We start from the raw sequence: 17,743 nt of genomic DNA, 5'->3' as shown, positions 1-17,743 counted from the left end.
CTCCTGTGTGATCTTGGACAAGGCCCCTCACTTTCCTGTGCTTCAGTTTCCTGTTCTATAAAATCCTCCTTCTTACTCTGTGAGACTCATTAATCACTTAGTCAATCAATGGTATTTATTAAGTGATTACCGTGTGCAGAACACTGTACTAAACACTTTCATTCAGCTGTATTTATTGAGCACTTACTGTGTGCAGAACACTGTACTAAACACTTTCATTCATTCAGCTGTATTTATTTGAGCACTTACTGTGTGCAGAACACTGTACTAATCACTTAGAACAATTAAGCAAAGGGAGAGACAATCCCTGTCCACGGTAATAATAATAATGATAATAATTGTGCTATTTGTTAAGTGTTTACTAAGTGCCAGCTACTGTACTAAGCGCTGGGGTGGATACAAGCAAATTAGGTTGGATGCAGTAAGTGTCCCACTTGTGGCTCACAGTCTCTATCCCCATTTTACAGATGAGGTAACTGAGGCGCAGAGAAGTCAAGTGACTTGCTCAAGGTCACACAGCAGACAAGTGGCCGTGCCGGGATTAGAACCCATGACCTTCTGTTTCCCAGGCCCAAACTTTATCCACTATGCCATGATGCTTCAGTTTAGACTGTGAGCCCGTTGTTGGACAGGGATTGTCTCTGTTGCCGAATTGTACATTCCAAGCGCTTAGTACAGTGCTTTGCACATAGTAAGCACTCAATAATTATGATGGAATGAATAGAGGGGGGAGACAGGCATCAATACAAGTAAACAGGCACTGATATAAATACATAGAATTATGGCTATATACATAAGCGCTGTGGGGCAGGGGGAGAGGGGGAAGAGCAAAGGGAGTGAGTCAGGGTGACGCTGAAGGGAGTGGAGCTGAGGAAAAGTGGGGTTTAGTCTGGAAAGGCCTCCTGGAGGAGTTTCTCCTTCAGGAGGGCTTTGAACAGGGGTAGAGTGATTGTCTGGTGCATTTGAGAAGGGAGGGAATTCCAGGCCAGAAGAAGGACTTGAGCCAGGGGTAAGTAGCCAGCCAGGCGAGATGGAGGTGAGAAGGTTAGCACCAGAGAAGCAGACTGTTTAGGCTGGGATGTAGAAGGAGAGAAGGGAAGTGAGGAAGGAGGGGGCAAGAGGATGGAGAGCTTTAAAGCCAATAGTGAGGACTTTTGGTTTAATATCAAGGAGGATAGGCAACCACTGGAGATTTTTGAGAAGGGGGGTGACATGCCCTAAATGTTTCTGTAGAAAGATAATCTGGGCAGCAGAGTGAAGTAGGGACTGGAGTGGGGAGATGCAGGAGGTTGGGAGGTCAGAAAGGAAGCTGATGCTGGTGATAAACACTTGGGAGAGCTGAAAGGGGGTAAATAGCAAGTGCCCAAAGGTCTACTAGGAATCGTGCAGCAGAGTTGAAGCCCTCAGGGATTTGATCCCCAAATACCTCTAGGCTAACCCTCCCAGAGCACTCTTTTAACTAGGTAGTCCCTTTGGAGAAATTGTTAAGATCGAAGTATGAAGGGAAGTAGGATGTTAACCTGGTAATTATGTTTCCCAAAGACAAAGGCTTATACATGCCAGAATCATCTGGGAGTGAGAGCCAATCAGGATGGGTGGAGGCATTTATATTGAGGACAGAATGTTCCTGGTTCAGGTTGGCTTTCTTCCCACTGCCCATCTTGCTACTGAGCCATGCTGGGAGTCTTGAGGAAGAGCCTGACCTCTGTGAGTTGTGAGTATACCCTCTAACTTTGCCTACCTGTTCTGAAAGAACAAAGGAATTCGCGAGTTTATGGAAGTGTGGGTTTCGAGGGTTGTGTGATCATTCAGATTTGGTTCAGTTTTCCCCTCCATCTCTTCCTGAACATTAAACTAAATGTTTTCGTGTCTCCGGTCTGAATACTGGGGAATGTCTAGTATGACCCTGAATAAAAGTTTGGAAATTTGGGCCTGGGAGAATAGGCCAAAAGAAATTGGGATTATTTCATCTGACCAGTTCTTCTCAGACTCTTTTGCAGGCTCCTTCTCTGCCTCCCACCCCCGACAGTGGGGGGCCTCGAGGCTCAGTTTCAGGTCCACCTTTACAGTCTCAAGTCAGTGGGGTGTAGGTAGAATTCTCCACCTACACCCCACCCTTGGAGAACTCAATCGCTCCCATGGCTTCAACTACCATCTTTATGAGGATGATTCCCAAATTGACCTCTCTTAGGCTCTGGCTTCTCTGCAGTCTCACATTTCCTCCTGCCTTCAGGACATCTCTACATGGATGTCATGCCAGCACCTCAAACTAAACCTGTCCAGAACAGATTTCATCTTCCCACTCAAACCCTGTGTTTCCCTTGTCTTTCTCATTATTGTAGATGACGCCACTATCCTCCTTATCTCACACTCCTGTAACCTTGGCATTATCCTCAACTCATCTCTATCATTCAATCCATATATTCAGCCCATCACCAAATCCCATCAGTTCTACCTTTATGAAATCTCTATAATCAACCTTTCCCTCTCCCATCCAACCTGCTACTAGATTGGTCCAAGCATTTATCATACTCTGAATTGACTACTGCATCAACCTCCTCATTGACCTCCCTGCCTCCTGTGTCTCCCCACTAGAGTCCATATTTTCCTCTGCTACCAGGACAATTTTTTGGGAAAAAAATATTAGTCCTTGCCTCCCCATATTCTTCAGAAACTCTAATGGTTGCTCATCCACCTCCATATCAAACAGAAACTCTTACCATTTCCTTTAAGGTATTCAAACAACTTGCCTCCTCCTACTCTACCTCACTGATTTCCTACTATAGCCCAGCCCGTACACTTTTCTCCCGTAGAGACAGCTTGCTCCCTGTGTTTCAGTCTCTTCTATCTCACTCCTAACCCATTTCCTCCTTCCTCCATTGCTCTCCATATATAATAATGATGGCATTTGTTAAGCACTTACTATGTTCAAAGAACTGTTCTAAGTGCTGGGGAGGATACATGGTAATCAGGTTGTCCCACGGGGGGCTCACAATCTTAATGGTCCTTTTACTGATGAGGGAACTGAGGCACAGAGAAGTGAAGTGACTTGCCCAAAGTCACACAGCTGATAAGTGGCAGAGCCTGGATTTGAACCCATGACCTCTGACTCCCCAGCGCATGCTTTTTCCATTGAACCATGCTGCCTCCACCATCCTCCCCACCTTCAAAACCTTGTAAAAATCCTATCTTCTCCAAGTCCCCTTTTCTCATCACTCCCTCTCCTTTCTGAATCACCTATGCACTTACATCTGTACCCTGTAAGAACTTGATAAGCACCCCACCCTCAACTCCAAACCACTGATATACTTTGGTAATTTATTTATTTAAATTATTGTCTTCCCCTCTAGACTGAAAGCTTCTTGTGAACAGGGTACATATCTACCAACTCTGCTGTAATGTGCTTTCCCAAATGCTTATCATAGTATTCTTCGCATGATGATGATGATACTGATTATGCTATTTGTTAAGCACTTACTATGTGCCAAGCACTCTCCTAAACTCTGGGGTAGAAACAAGGCAATCGGGTTGTCCCACGTAGGGCTCACATTCTTAATCCCCGTTTTACAGATGAGGTAAATGAGGCACAGAGAAATTAAAGGACTTGTCCAAGGTCACACTGCAGACAAGTGGCAGAGCTGGGATTAGAACCCAGCTCCTTCAGACTCCCAGGCCTCTGCTCTATCCATTAGGCCATGATCTTTCCAAGTTTCACTTCCAAAATGCAGGGGGGAAATGCAGTTTCCCCTATTGACTGGGAGGGAATGACGAGGGGGAATAGATCATTTTTTCTTTGCCCCCCAGGCTCCAATGAATGTCAGCTGCTATCATTTTTTCTTTTCCAGTTTTATCTGCAGTCATCAGCCTCCAGACACTTATAAGAACTAAGGCTTGTACTCACAAGTGATATCATCTTCCTCACATTTCAGTTCCTCCCTTAAAACAGAAGACTGGGAACAGAGATAGAGCATTAACATTTCTCAGTCCAACTGGTTACTTTGAATAAGTTGGAAACTCACCGAAAATATTCAGTCCAATAGCTTGTAGACTTGGAGAGTTAATCTGGTGGGTCACTAGTCAGAATGGGAAGCAGTCAAAAGCCAGCCAGTTGACAAGGTCTAAAACCTAATAAAAATGACAACGGTGGTATTTATTAAGTGTGTACTAGGTGTGAAACACTGTACAGAGCCCTGGGGTTAATCAGGTTGGATACAGTCCCTTTCATGTGGTGCGCCTAGGAGGAAACCTCCATCTTCACAGTATGTGAATCCCATACGCATTCCTAGTGAGGGAAAGGGCAAAATCAAGAAGAATACAGAAATGTCAAACCCTCTCGGTTGATTCATGTATTACCGGTAAAGGGCAGAACTGCCAAAATGTGGACAAAATATTTCTCTCAGGGAAGGTCTTACATACTGCATTCATCTTATAAAATGTGAAAATTAATGATTTGCAGGACAAGTGAGTATGCTGGAAGTGTGTAAAGAAAAATTATTAAGATGGTTATACCTTGAGAATTGGCCAAGGGATAATAGACACTAAGCAACAGGTGACTTGAAACCAAGCCTGACTTGTGCATGTAAATGACTAGCCCATCCATATTCAATTCTCATCTGAAGGGGGTTATTGTCTGCTTCTGATTCCCTCAACCCTCCATCCAACTATCCTTACCGTATTCACGCGGCCTTCTGCAGAAGGGTTTCAGTCTTCGGTCCTCTTCCTTTTGAGAAGTGGAGACTTTCCTCTCTATCCAAACCACTACCATTTTAATCCATTTGCCATTTAACCCATTTAATCCATTACCATTTTAATTTTAAGAAGTTATCCTATCCCACCCTGTTTATTGTATCATCCTCCTTACTGACCTCCCAGCCTCCAGTCTCTCTCAACTCCAGTCCGACTTCATTCTCCCATCTGGATCATCTTCTTACACAATCATTCAGACCATATTTACCCACTCCTCAGGAAACTCAGTGTTGCCCCTCCACCTCCGCATCAAACAAAAACTCCTCAACACTGGCTCTAAAGCACTCAATCATCTTACCCCTTCCTACTTCACCTAGCTACTCTCCTACTGCAACCCAAGCCTTCACTCCTCTAATGCTAAACCCAAGCCTTCACTCCTCTAATGCTAACCTTCTCACTGTACCTCGATCTTATCTATCTATCCCTCGCCCATTTCCTGCCTCTGCCCTGGAATGCCCTCCCTCCTCATATCTACCGACAATTACTCTCCCCCTTCCTTTAAAGCCTTACTGACAGCACATCTCCTTCAAGAGGCCTTCCTCTCCTTTCCTCTTCTCCCACTCCCTTCTGCTACCCTGACTTGCTCCCTTTATTCAACTCCCCGGCCTGCAGCCCCACAGAGCTAATGTGCATAGTTATAATTTATTCATTTATATTAATGTCTGTCTCCCCCCCTAGACTGTGAGCTCCCTGTGATCAGGGAATGTGTCTGCTTATTGTTGTATTTTACTCTCCCAGTTCTCAGTACAGTGCTTTGCATGTAGTAGGGGCTCAATAAATGATCGAATGGATGAATGAATGAAAGGGGTGGAAAGTAAATTATGTCTATTTACTCTCTTTAATATGTATTTGGAGCCATACCTATAATTAAATTAAATTAATCATACTGATATTTTAGCCCTAAAGCACCTATGTGCATACCCTTAAATTGATTATTTTCCCCGTCTGTAACTTATTTTAATGGCTGTCTTCCCCCATAGACTGCATTGTTTGGTATTTTCCGAAGTGTTTATTACATTACTATCCACACAGTGCTCAATAAATACTATTGATTACTTGATTGATTTATCCAAGGGGAAAAGCAAACAATTTAAAATTTGTGGACAGAAAAAAGCTAATGAGTGTTTCAGTTTCAATCTCGCAGTATTAAATTTAATCTGTCTTTTCTGTTTTCAGACCTCTTCATAGTACCTGCACGATCTCTGTGGAATGGATTCAGAAAAAAATATCCCACATATGTCTCCCTGAGTCTGACAAGTACAACTTTAAATCAGTAGGCTTTGTCAAGGGAAATAGTTCCATATTTGTCTTGTTGATGTCTCCCTGAATTAAGAGGTCCCCTTTTGTCTCAACAGAAACAATTTCTAGAATACCTCATGGCTGGCAGAAACCAAAGTGCCGTAACAGAATTCATTCTTTTGGGGTTAACCGGTGATGCCATCCTTCAGGGCGTTCTCTCTGTGACATTTTTGGGGATCTATGTTGTCACTTTAATGGGAAACCTCAGCATCATTGTGTTAATTAGGGTCAGTTCCAAACTTTACACCCCAATGTACTTCTTCCTCAGCCATTTAGCTGCTGTCGATATTGGGTATTCCTCCTGTGTGACACCAGTAATGCTTGGAAACCTTTTGGCTGATCTCCAAGCCATACCTTTGGCTGGTTGTATTGCTCAGCTGTGTTCTGTGGTGACCTTTGGGACGACCGAGTGCTTCTTGCTGGCTGCTATGGCTTATGACCGATACATGGCTGTCTGTTGCCCACTGCTCTACTCTGGCAAAATGTCCAACAAAGTCTGTACCCTGCTGGTAGTTGCTTCCTACATAGGTGGCTGTGTGAATGCTTGGACATTTACCAGTTGCTTATTAAATATAAATTTCTGTGGGCCTAATCAGATAAACCACTTTTTCTGTGATTTTGCTCCACTGTTGAAGCTTTCTTGTTCAGACATTTTGGTCATTAAAATCATCCCGTCTGTCTCCTCGGGGTCAATAATAGCGGTCACCGTGCTTGTCATAGTCATTTCTTACATATGCATCGTCTTGACGATCCTGAGGATGAACTCAAGGGAAGGGAGGCACAGAGCTTTCTCCACTTGTACTTCCCACCTCACTGCTGTCACTCTGTACTACGGGACCATCACTTTCATATATGTGTTTCCCAAATCCAGTTACTCGATCAATCAGAACAAAGTGGTGTCTGTGATCTACACCATTTTAATCCCCATGTTGAACCCTCTGATCTACAGCCTGAGGAACAAGGACGTTAAGGAGGCCCTGCGAAAGGCAATTGACAGGGAAAGGTTTTCTTAATCATAATGACGGTTTGGCAGTGTTACAATGTGGGATATGCCCAGGTTCCATTTACTGAAGTTTGCTGAAGACATTTTCGAATCATTCTTAGAAACAACAATGTCCTGTCAGACCTCCCTGGTCACCCACCCACCATTCTGATCTAGAATTTTATTCAAAATCAAGCATAGCTTGTAAGAAATCAAGTTTTAGAAAAAGCCATATTTTAATGACATTGAAAATTATTCAGAATAATGGATCTTCTTTCCTTTTTCAATCACCATTGTCATTTCTACAATACTGAGAAGAATGAGAAGGAATAACAACTTAGCTTGTAGTAGTCTCGGAGCACAAACCATGCTTAAATTACAGAATTTAGTGAACTGTAAATGTTTTCATGCCCTAAGTTTGAGTTTGAGATGAAACAGTGACGAAGAATTGTGCTATCTATTGAACCTCATGTCAACCATACAAATATATCTTCACGACGAGAGAATTACAATGATTGGCTCATTAAAAATTGAAATTACAAGAGCCTATGACAATTGTGTTTGATGTGGTCAAGGGAGGCGTCTACCAACTTTGTTGTATTGTACTCTCTAAAGCGCTTAATACAACAGTCTGCACAAAATACACCCTCAATGAATACCATTGTTGATGATGTTTCGAGATGGGACTGTCACAAAAGGAGTGTTCCCATGCCTGGGAGTGCCACAGAGTTGCTGAGGGGCTAATTACCAAGTAAAAACCAACAATTAAAATTGATTGGGAAGAGATATTTTTTCAGTATCTCACAGAGCATACAGATATTACGTTGCCTGCTGATGCCAAATATCTCTATCCTGCTTAAGCACATATTTCCAAGATATCTATTTTATAATTTCCTTAGTTAATTGCAGTGATTTACCTTTATAATCAAATTTTTTTAAATAGGATTTGATGCTGTAGCCCAGAGAAAAGTGTGTTAAATATTGCCTTTCTAATCAGAATCTGCAGGAGGAAACACTAATAATAATAATAATGTTGGTATTTGTTAAGCGCTTACTATGTGCAGAACACTGTTCTAAGTGCTGGGGTAGACACAAGGGAGTCAGGTTGTCCCACGTGGGGCTCACAGTCTTCATCCCCATTTTACAGATGAGGTAACTGAGGCACAGAGAAGTGAAGTGACTTGCCCACAGTCACACAGCTGACAAGGGGCGGAGCCGGAATTTGAACCCATGACCTCTGACTCCAAAGCCCGGGCTCTTTCCACTGAGCCACGCTGCTTCTCTGCCAATCTATGGCACCAAATTGATATTTATGAAAGTGGCCCAGAGAACTTTGTGACCCAAATACCTTCTAAGTCCTCCCCTTTAGCCCTGATGCTTCCCACTTCATTGAGAGACTATGACAATTTGGGACAACTCTTCTTACTCTGTCTTTTGTTTGGATTTTAGCAGTCTTTAGGCACTCTGTTTTTCTTGAGCTCATAATTGAACTGACCTAAATGAAACCCACATGACAAAATATATTTATTCCACAAAAGAGTTCCTTTAATATTTTTCCCTCTCCACCTTCCCCTTCGCCCACTCTGACATTATACCTGAAACAGGCTTCTAAATTGGCCACACCCTGTGGAGCTTATTTTGCTTCCCCGAGTTACGGGAAATGTTTGTAAGGTAACTTCAGAATGTGAAGGGAGAAGTGGCTTCCTTCTCCCTCCTTCCATGTTCTCCTATCCAGTCTGGGTTGCTCAATGGGGCAAGAAATTACCCCAAACTCTACTTGCAGCAACACTCTGGTTTGATAGTTAAAGGGGATTAAATGGGGAGGCATCCTTAGTCCACTTAAAAATGTACTTCCCTCATCTCTCTTCCATGCAGGAATATAAGATAGTTTGGAAAGGCACTAGCCAGCTGTAGCCCCAAGGATATTATCCACCAAAATCCACCTGGGCAGTCCACTCTAACATATATCGCTTCCTTACCAAACCCTAATAATAAATTAATATAAATTCATCTGATAAAGACCACGATGTTAAATTCTCCAGATGACTTTTGTTTTCAGGTCTCATTAAAAGTGCAATCAAATAAACACAAAATTTCAATTACATCATTCCCAGCTCTTCTAAAATCTAAAGGGATTTCATATGCTTGTAACTCAGGAGGCACTGGGGATACAGCTGAGCTTCAAATATTCCAACCCCCAAATATAGCAAATGAAATACAACTGGGTTTCTAGTCCAGTTACAATCTATCTGGAGTACCTTCCTCTTCTTTCCAGAAGGTAAGTATGGGTTGGCTTGGACACTTTGTTAGGAATAAAAAGGATGTTCATTTTATTGTTTATTCTGAAAACAACATTGAGGATATCATTATGCTTTTGTGATACAGTCCCTGTAATAATAATAATAATAATGATAATGATGTTAGTATTTGTTAAGCAGTTACTATGTGCAAAGCACTGTTCTAAGTGCTGGGGAGAATACAAGGTGATCAGGTTGTCCCACGTGGGGCTCACAGTCTTAATCCCCATTTTACAGATGAGGTAACTGAGGCCCAGAGAAGTTAAGTGACTTGCCCAAAGTCACACAGCTGACAAGCGGCAGACCCGGGATTTGAACCCATGATCTCTGACTCCCCAGCCCGTGCTCTTTCCACTGAGTCACGCTATTTCTCTGTACAACACAGAACCTTATATACTCATGTCTTGGTGGTTCTCTTTCAATCGTCTTGGAGCTTTCGGTGAAACAATAATATGGTGTTTGTTAAACACCTACCACATTTCAGGCACTGAACTAGGTGCTGGGGTGGATACAATCAAATCAGGTTGGACACAGTCCCTGTCTCATGGAGGACTCACAGTCTCAATCCCCATTTTACAGGTGAGGTAATTGAGGCACAGATTAGTGAAGTGATTTACTCAAGGCCACACAGCTGACAAGTGGTGAGCTGTTATTAGGTCCCATGACCTTCTGACTTCCAGGTTCATGCTCTGTTCACTATGTCTTGCTGCTCGCAATAAGTCAGGTAAGATAAGTATTTCTCAGGCTTCCCAGAAATTGACTTATTAGTCCTATTTTTATTGTTTAAGATGCTTAATCGATCCATTGAGTGACGTTTCTCTGATAACTAATGTAGGAGTAAATCAAGGGAATAGAAATGCTGACTGCCAGATAGATTTGGGAATCTATTGATAAATAGAGAAGTCGGGGGGATAAATTCAAAGGTCAATGCTCCCATTGTGTTTATTGCAAATTCCCTTAATCTTGTTCACCGGCGCAGGGACTATATGTGGTTGTCCATGGGTTTCTCATTTATTTCAACAGAGTATCCACAATTTTAGTAAGCTGAATTATGCAATACTAAGGTAATCCAATTTCACTGAACCTGGAGGCAAAGTTGATAAAATCCACAGTGAGATTAGCTAAGGGCCTCAGGGAATAAAAGAAATGGGAAAGAAAAAGAGGAGAAGGTGCCAGAAATAAGGGATATGGATATTAGAATGCAGGGGTGCAGAAACAGTTAACATTTGAAGTTATACCACTACTCTAAGACTTTACTTTGGAAAAATGGAATTTATTTTATGTTATTGTTACTGAAATGAGTGAAATTTATTTATGGAATCAGAAAGCTGATGTATCACTTAATTTGTTCCCCTGACTTCAGTCAGGGCTTCACTTGAACGACCCCTGACAGCAAATAATTGAAGGTATTGTTAAATACTTCCAGTAGGGACAATTTGACTACTTCTGTAATACACAAATACCCTCAGAAAATTGAAACCAGGAATTTTAAAGGGCATTTTGAAGGGAGTGGTGTGAGGGTTGGGAAGCAGCATGGCATAATGGATAGAGCACGGGCCTGGGAGTCAGAAGTCATGGATTCTAATTCCTGCTCTGTCACCTGTCTGCTGTGTAATCTTGGGAAAGTCACTTCACTTCTCTGGGTCTCAGTTACCTCATCTGTAAAATGGGGATTGAAACTGTGAGCCCCATGTGGGACAGGGACTTTGTCTAGCCTGAGCTGCTTGTATCCACCCCAGTGATTAGTACAGTTCCTAGCACATAGTTAAGTGTTTAACAAATACCATAATTTAATCATGTCTACTATTTTACTGTACTCTCCCAAGCACTCAATAGAGGGACTGCACTCAATAATTATTATTGATTAATTGATTATAACTTTAGCTTTCTAACGTCATTTTTTCCCATGTAATCTTTAATGAGACTTTTTTTCCTACTATGATGTCTCCATATTTTTTTAAATTTTATTCTTTCTGGAAGCTTTCCTGTGAGTTGTGGATACTCTTCTTTAATGCTGTGTTCTAATTTAGTCTCCAATTTCATCTCCCAAAAAAAGAGGTGGCTGATAAATGGCTGGTGGAAATCAAACTGCGGCCATGGAATTTATTCTTCTTGGATTAACAATTGATCCAGTGGTCCAGATCATCCTCTTTGGGCTGTTTCTAGTGACCTATATGGTCATCATGTTGGGAAACTTTATTTTTCCCTCAACAAGCATATGAAAGTTCTCAACCACCACTTCTAAGTTACTTGAGAACAAAGCTTTTGGAGAAGAAAAGCATTTCACAGATGGACTGTGCTGTCTAATTCTTTATCACTAAGATCTCTGGACAGGCTAAGTGCTCCCTTTTCAACTGTGATGGCATGTAATCGATACCTAGCCATCTGTCGCTGCTCCCTTATCCAGTGACTATGTCTAAGAGACCCTAATGGTAGTAGGCTCCTATTTAGGAAATACTTTAATCAATTAATCAATCATATTTATTAAGCACTTACTGTACATGGAATACCATATTTGGGAATTTTGATTTATTTATATTATCCTTCAGTGGACCCAATGTAATCATCATTCATTTCTGTGATTTTCCCACTTTATTGCAGCTTCCCGGCTCTCCCAAGTCATTTACTAAAATAATTCCTTCAATCTTAGGGGTCCTGATAATTAAACCCACTCTGGTGAACCCAGTTCCTTTTTCTTATAGATTTGGTTGACCAGTCTCAAAATAAAATCACATGAGGGATAAAGAAAATTCTTCAATACCTGTGCCTCTCATTTGAACATGGTCACTCTATTCTATGGGTCTTCAGCTACTAGGAAGGGCCATGGGCTTGTAAATGACTCTTTTAGCCTCAATCCCTTCATTTGAAATCTAGTCTGTACATCTTTCGTAGTACATGCATCACTCCTTTGGAACGGATTCAGGTTCTTCCCCTATTTCCCTCTAGAGTGTAAGCTCGTTGTGAACCAGGAATATATGTGTTACATTGGTGTTATTTTATTCTCCCAATTACTTAGTACAATACCCTGCACAAAGTAAGAGCTAAATCAATACTATTGATTGATGGATTAATTGATTTATCTGAATCTAACGAACACACCTTTCAGTAGAGAGATATTTTTATGGGAATTTGTCCAATAATTACCACTTTGATCTCTCATTTAATGAAAGGTCCCCTTTTGTTTCAACAGAAACTATTTCTAGAATACTTCATGACTGGAAGAAACCAGAGCACTGTAACGGAATTCATTCTTTTGGGGTTAACTGGGGATGCCACCTTTCGGGCCGTCCTCTTTGTGACATTCCTTGGGATCTATATTGTGACTTTAATGGGAAACCTCAGCATCATCTTGCTAATTAGGGTCAGTTCCAAGCTTTATACCCCAATGTACTTTTTTCTCAGCCATTTGGCTGCTGTCGATATTGGGTATTCCTCCTGTGTAACACCAGTAATGCTTGGAGGCTTCTTGGCTGATCTCTACACTGTGCCTTTAGTCAGTTGTATTGCTCAGCTGTGTTCCGTGGTGACCTTTGGGACGACTGAATGCTTCTTATTGGCTGCTATGGCTTATGACCGATACGTGGCCATCTGTAGCCCACTACTGTACTCTGTCAAAATGTCCAACAAGGTCTGCATCCTGCTAGTAGTTATTTCCTACATAGGGGGTTGTATGAATAGTTGGATATTTACCAGTTGCTTATTAAATGTAGATTTCTGTGGGCCCAATCGGATAAACCACTTTTTCTGTGATTTTTCTCCACTGTTGAAACTTTCTTGTTCAGACATTTCAGTTCTTAAAGTCATCCCTTCTATCTCCTCGGGGTCAATAATAGTGGTCACCTTGCTTGTCATTGTAATTTCTTACGTATCCATCGTCGTGAAAATCATGAGGATGAACTCAAGGGACGGGAAACACAAAGCTTTCTCCACTTGTACCTCCCACCTCACTGCTGTCACTCTCTTCTATGGGACCATCACTTTCATATATGTGATGCCCAAATCCATTTACTCGATCAATCAGAACAAAGTGGCGTCTTTGTTCTACACCATTATGATCCCCATGTTGAACCCTCTGATCTACAGCCTGAGGAACAAGGACGTTAAGGAGGCCCTGAGAAAGGTGATTAACAGGAACAGGCTTTCTTAATCATGATGTTAATCAAGTCATACAAATGCAAATGTCCCTTCAGATATCCCTTGTCAACCTCCCATTACCCTGGTGTAGAATTTTATTCAACATCAAGATCTTGAAAGAATTCATTTTTTAGAAAAAGTAATATTTTGATTACATTAAAATTATATAAAATAATGGATCTTCAATCCTTTCTCACCACCACTGTCACTGCTACGATACTGAGAAGAATAAGAAGGAGTAATGGCATAACTTGTAGTAGCCTGGGAGCACAAAACATGCTTTAATTACAGATTTTAGTGAACTGTAAAGGTTTTCATGACAATTTGAATTTGAGATGAAACGATCAGTGATGAAGAATTGGGCTATGTATTGAACCCTTTTTTCAACCATCCATACAAATGTATCTTTATGTCTAGAGAATTATGATGATCAGCTCATTGATGAAATACAAGAGCCTATGACAATTGTGTTTGATTTGGGCAGGGAAGGTGTCTTTCAATTCTGTTATATTATAGTCACATAAGCACTTAGTACAACACTCTGAACACAGTAAGTGCTCAATAAATACCACTGTTGATTATGTTTCCATATGGGACTAAGTCACAAATAATAATAATGATGATGGTATTTGTTAAGAGCTTACTATGTGCCAACCACTGTTCTAAGCACTGGGGTAGATACAAGGTAATCAGGTTGTCCCACATGGGACTCAATGTCTTAATCCCATTTTACAGACGAGGTAACAGTAGCACGGAGAAGTTAAGTGACTTGCCCAAAGTCTCACAGCTGACAAGTGGCAAAGCTGGGATGAGACAGAGAAGCAGCGTGGCGCAGTGGAAAGAGCATGGGCTTTGGAGTCAGGGCTCATGAGTTCGAATCCCAGCTCTGCTACTTGTCAGCTGTGTGACTGTGGGCAAGTCACTTAACTTCTCTGTGCCTCAGTTCCCTCATCTGTAAAATGGGGATTAAGACTGTGAGCCCCGCGTGGGACAACCTGATTCCCCTGTGTTTACCCCAGCACTTAGAACAGTGCTCTGCACATAGTAAGCGCTTAACAAATACCAACATTATTATTATTATAACCTCTGACTCCCAAGCCAGTGCTCTTTCCACTAAGCCACGCTGCTTCTCTAGGAGCACTCACTTGCCTTGGCATGCCACAAGATTGCCAAGGGACTGATTACCAAGTGTAAACCGATAATTAAAATTGATTGGGAAGATATATCTTTTCAGTGTTTCACAGAGAATACAGCTATTACATTGCCAGCTGACTGTCAAATCTCTCTAGTTATTTTGCTTATGCACATATTTCTTGTCTTGTGCTGTCGAGTCACTTCTGACCGGTAGCAGCGCAATGGATGCATCGCTCCCAGAATATTCTACCTCCATCTGCAATTGTTCTGGTAGTGCATCCCCAGAATTTTCTCGATAAAAATAAGGAAGTGGTTTACCATCTACCTCCTTCAACACAGTAAACGTGAGTATCCGCCCACCACCCTTTCCCGTGCCACTGCTGCTTGGCCCAGCTGTTGAGTGTTTACTTATAGCAGATTGCTTTCTACTTGTTAGCCACCACCCAAGCTAGGAATGGAATGGGTAGGCCTCTGCTTGACTCTCCCTACCATAGTCATGGCTGGTTGAGTACTGGAAATTCTCCAGGTGTGACCATGCAAATGGTCAAAGTTATAATGTATCAATTTTTTTTTAATTTCCTTCTTCAATTGTAGTGATTTACAATGCCTTTAAAAAAAAAGTGTTTTTATAAGAAATTGATACCGTAGTCCAAAGGAAAGTGCGTTAAGTATTGCCTTTCCAGTCAGAATCTGTGGGAGGCAACATTAATAATCTATGGTATCCAATCGATATTTATGGAAGTGGCCCTGAGAACCTTGTGATCCCAGTTCCTTCTCAAGTCCTCCCTTAGTTAGCTCCACTGTCCACTTTATTGAGAGACTGTGACAATTTGGGACCACTCTTCTTGCTCGGCCTTTTGTTTAGATTTTAGCAGTCTTTTTGCACCGGTTTGCTTGGGGAGCTCTCAAATGACCTGACCTAAACGAAACCTTCTAACACCATCTCCCTCCTACCCTCCCTCTGAAAACTCCTTAAGCAAGCCATCGACACTTGCTACCTCGAATTCTTTTCTTCCAACTCTCTCTTGGATCCCCCCGCCGATCTGACTTCCATCCCCTTCACTCCATTGAAACCTCCCTCTCAAAGCTCACCAATGACCTCCTTCTTGACAAATCCATTAGCTCCTATACCATCCTAATCCTCCTTGACCTCTCAGCTGCCTTCGACTCTGTGGACCATCCCCTTCTCCTCAATACGTTATCCAACCTTGGCTTCACTGACTCCGACCTCTCATGGTTCTCCTCTTATCTCTCTGGCCCTTCATTCTCAGTCTCCTTTGTGGGCTTCTCCTCCCCCTCCCGTCCCCTAACTGTAGGGGTCCCTCAAGTTTCAGTTCTTGGTCCTTTCATATTCTCCATCTATACTCACTCCTTTGGAGAACTCATTCACTCCCACGGCTTCAACTATCATCTCTATGTGGATGACACCCAAATCTACATCTCTTCCCCTCTTCTCTCTCTCTCCCGCTAAGCTCACATCTCCTCCTGCCTTCAGGACATCTCTACTTGGTTGGCCTCCTGCCACCTCAAACTCAACTTGTCCAAGACAGAGCTCCTTATTTTACCTCCCAAACCCAGTCCTCTCCCGAACTTTCCCTACACTGTAGATTGACACAACCACCCTTCCCATCTCAAGAGCCTGTTACCTTGGCGTCATCCTTGACTTCACTCTCTCATTCACCCCACATATCCAATCCATCACCAAATCCTGTCAGTCTCACCTTCATAATATCACCTAGATCTGCCCTGTCCTCTCCATCCAAACTGCTACCATGTTAGTACAATCTCTCATCCTATCCCAAATGGATTACTGTATCAGCCTCCTTTCTGACCTCCCAACCTCCTGCCTCTCCCCAAGTCAATCCATACTTCACTTCCCTTTCCGGATTATCTTTCTACAGAAAGGTTCAGGGCATGTCACTCCCCGTCCTCAGGAATATCCAATGGTTGCCTATCCACTTCCGTATCAAACTAAAACTGCTCACTATTGGCTTTAAAGCTCTCCGTCACCTTCCTCCGTTTTACCTCACCTCCTTTCTCTTCTTCTACATCTCAGCCCACACACTCTGCTCCTCTGGTGCTAATCTTCTCTCTGTGCCTCCTTCTCACCTGTTTTCGCTGCTGAACCCTGGTTCAAGTCCTATCTCTGGCCTGAAACACCCTCCCTCCTCAAATCCGCCAATCACTCTTCCCTCCTTCAAAGCTCTACTGAAAGCTCACCTTCTCCAAGAGGCCTTCCCAGACTAAACCCCCTTTTCCTCAGCTCCCCCTCCCTTCCACATCACCTAGATTCACTCTCTTTGCTCTTCCCTCCTTACCGCCCCACAGAAATTATGTATACATGTATATATCTATAATTCTATTTATATTTATGCCTGTTTACTTGTTTTGATGTCTGTCTCTCCCCCTCTAGACTGTAAGCCCGTTACAAGGATTGCCTCTTTTTATTGTTGTCTTGTACTTTCCAGGAGCTTAGTACGATGCTGTGGACACAGCTGGTGTTCAATAAATGTGATTGAATGAATGAATGAACATATCCAAAATATACTCATTCCACAACCGAGTTCGTTTTATAGTCTTCCCTTCCCCCCCACCCCCTTTCACTCACTCTGTCATTATACCTGAAGCAGGCCTCTATATTTGCCTCATCCAGTGGAGTTTATTTTGCTTCCCTGAGTTAAGAGGAAATGTTTGTAAAGTAACTCTAGGGTATGAGGAGAAAAGAAGTTTCCTTCTCTCTCCTTCTGTTCTCCCATCAAGGCTGGGTTGCCCAACAGGGCAAGGAATTACCCCAGACTCTAATTGCAGCCACACTCTGATAGTTAATGGGGATTAGAAGGGGAGGCCTCCTTTATCCACTTAAATGTGTACTTCCCTAACCTCCCTCCTCCATACAGGAAAATAAGGTAATCTGGAAAGGCAGTAGCCGGCTGTAGCTATTAATAACGATATTATTCTCCAAAATCCACCTGGGCAGCTCACTCAGGTGTTGATTCCTTATCTAACCTTCAAAATAAATAAATATGTTCATGTGATAAAAACCGCAGCACTAAATTCTCTAGATGACCAAACATTTTGCAAGCTCAGAATAGTTCACATTTTCTTCACTTTTGATTTCAGGCCTAATTCAAAGTGCAATCAAATATTGGCA

The 17,743-nt window shown here is 42.2% G+C and overlaps 2 protein-coding genes across 2 annotated transcripts; both read left to right on the top strand.

The window, feature by feature from the left end:
* Positions 1-6,111: 6,111 nt before the first annotated feature.
* Positions 6,112-7,332, top strand: LOC100083737 (olfactory receptor 491-like). Its single transcript, XM_001514252.4, has one exon. The coding sequence runs from the start codon at positions 6,123-6,125 to the stop codon at positions 7,056-7,058; it is 936 nt and encodes a 311-aa protein (XP_001514302.3). The 5' UTR covers positions 6,112-6,122; the 3' UTR covers positions 7,059-7,332.
* Positions 7,333-12,535: 5,203 nt separating this feature from the next.
* LOC100083762 (olfactory receptor 491-like) lies at positions 12,536-13,471 on the top strand. The gene has a single exon (XM_001514275.2). It carries the CDS (start codon positions 12,536-12,538, stop codon positions 13,469-13,471), a length of 936 nt encoding a protein of 311 aa, XP_001514325.2.
* The last annotated feature ends 4,272 nt before the right edge of the window (positions 13,472-17,743 follow it).

The sequence above is a fragment of the Ornithorhynchus anatinus genome, chromosome 3 (genome assembly GCF_004115215.2).
Source record: "Ornithorhynchus anatinus isolate Pmale09 chromosome 3, mOrnAna1.pri.v4, whole genome shotgun sequence".
Classification (NCBI taxonomy): domain Eukaryota; kingdom Metazoa; phylum Chordata; class Mammalia; order Monotremata; family Ornithorhynchidae; genus Ornithorhynchus; species Ornithorhynchus anatinus.
This window is presented reverse-complemented; position numbering and strand designations above follow the sequence as displayed.

Coding starts and splice junctions, on each gene's coding strand:
- LOC100083762 (XM_001514275.2), top strand. CDS start 12,536: ATGACTGGAAGAAACCAGAGCACTGTAACGGAATTCATTCTTTTGGGG.
- LOC100083737 (XM_001514252.4), top strand. CDS start 6,123: ATGGCTGGCAGAAACCAAAGTGCCGTAACAGAATTCATTCTTTTGGGG.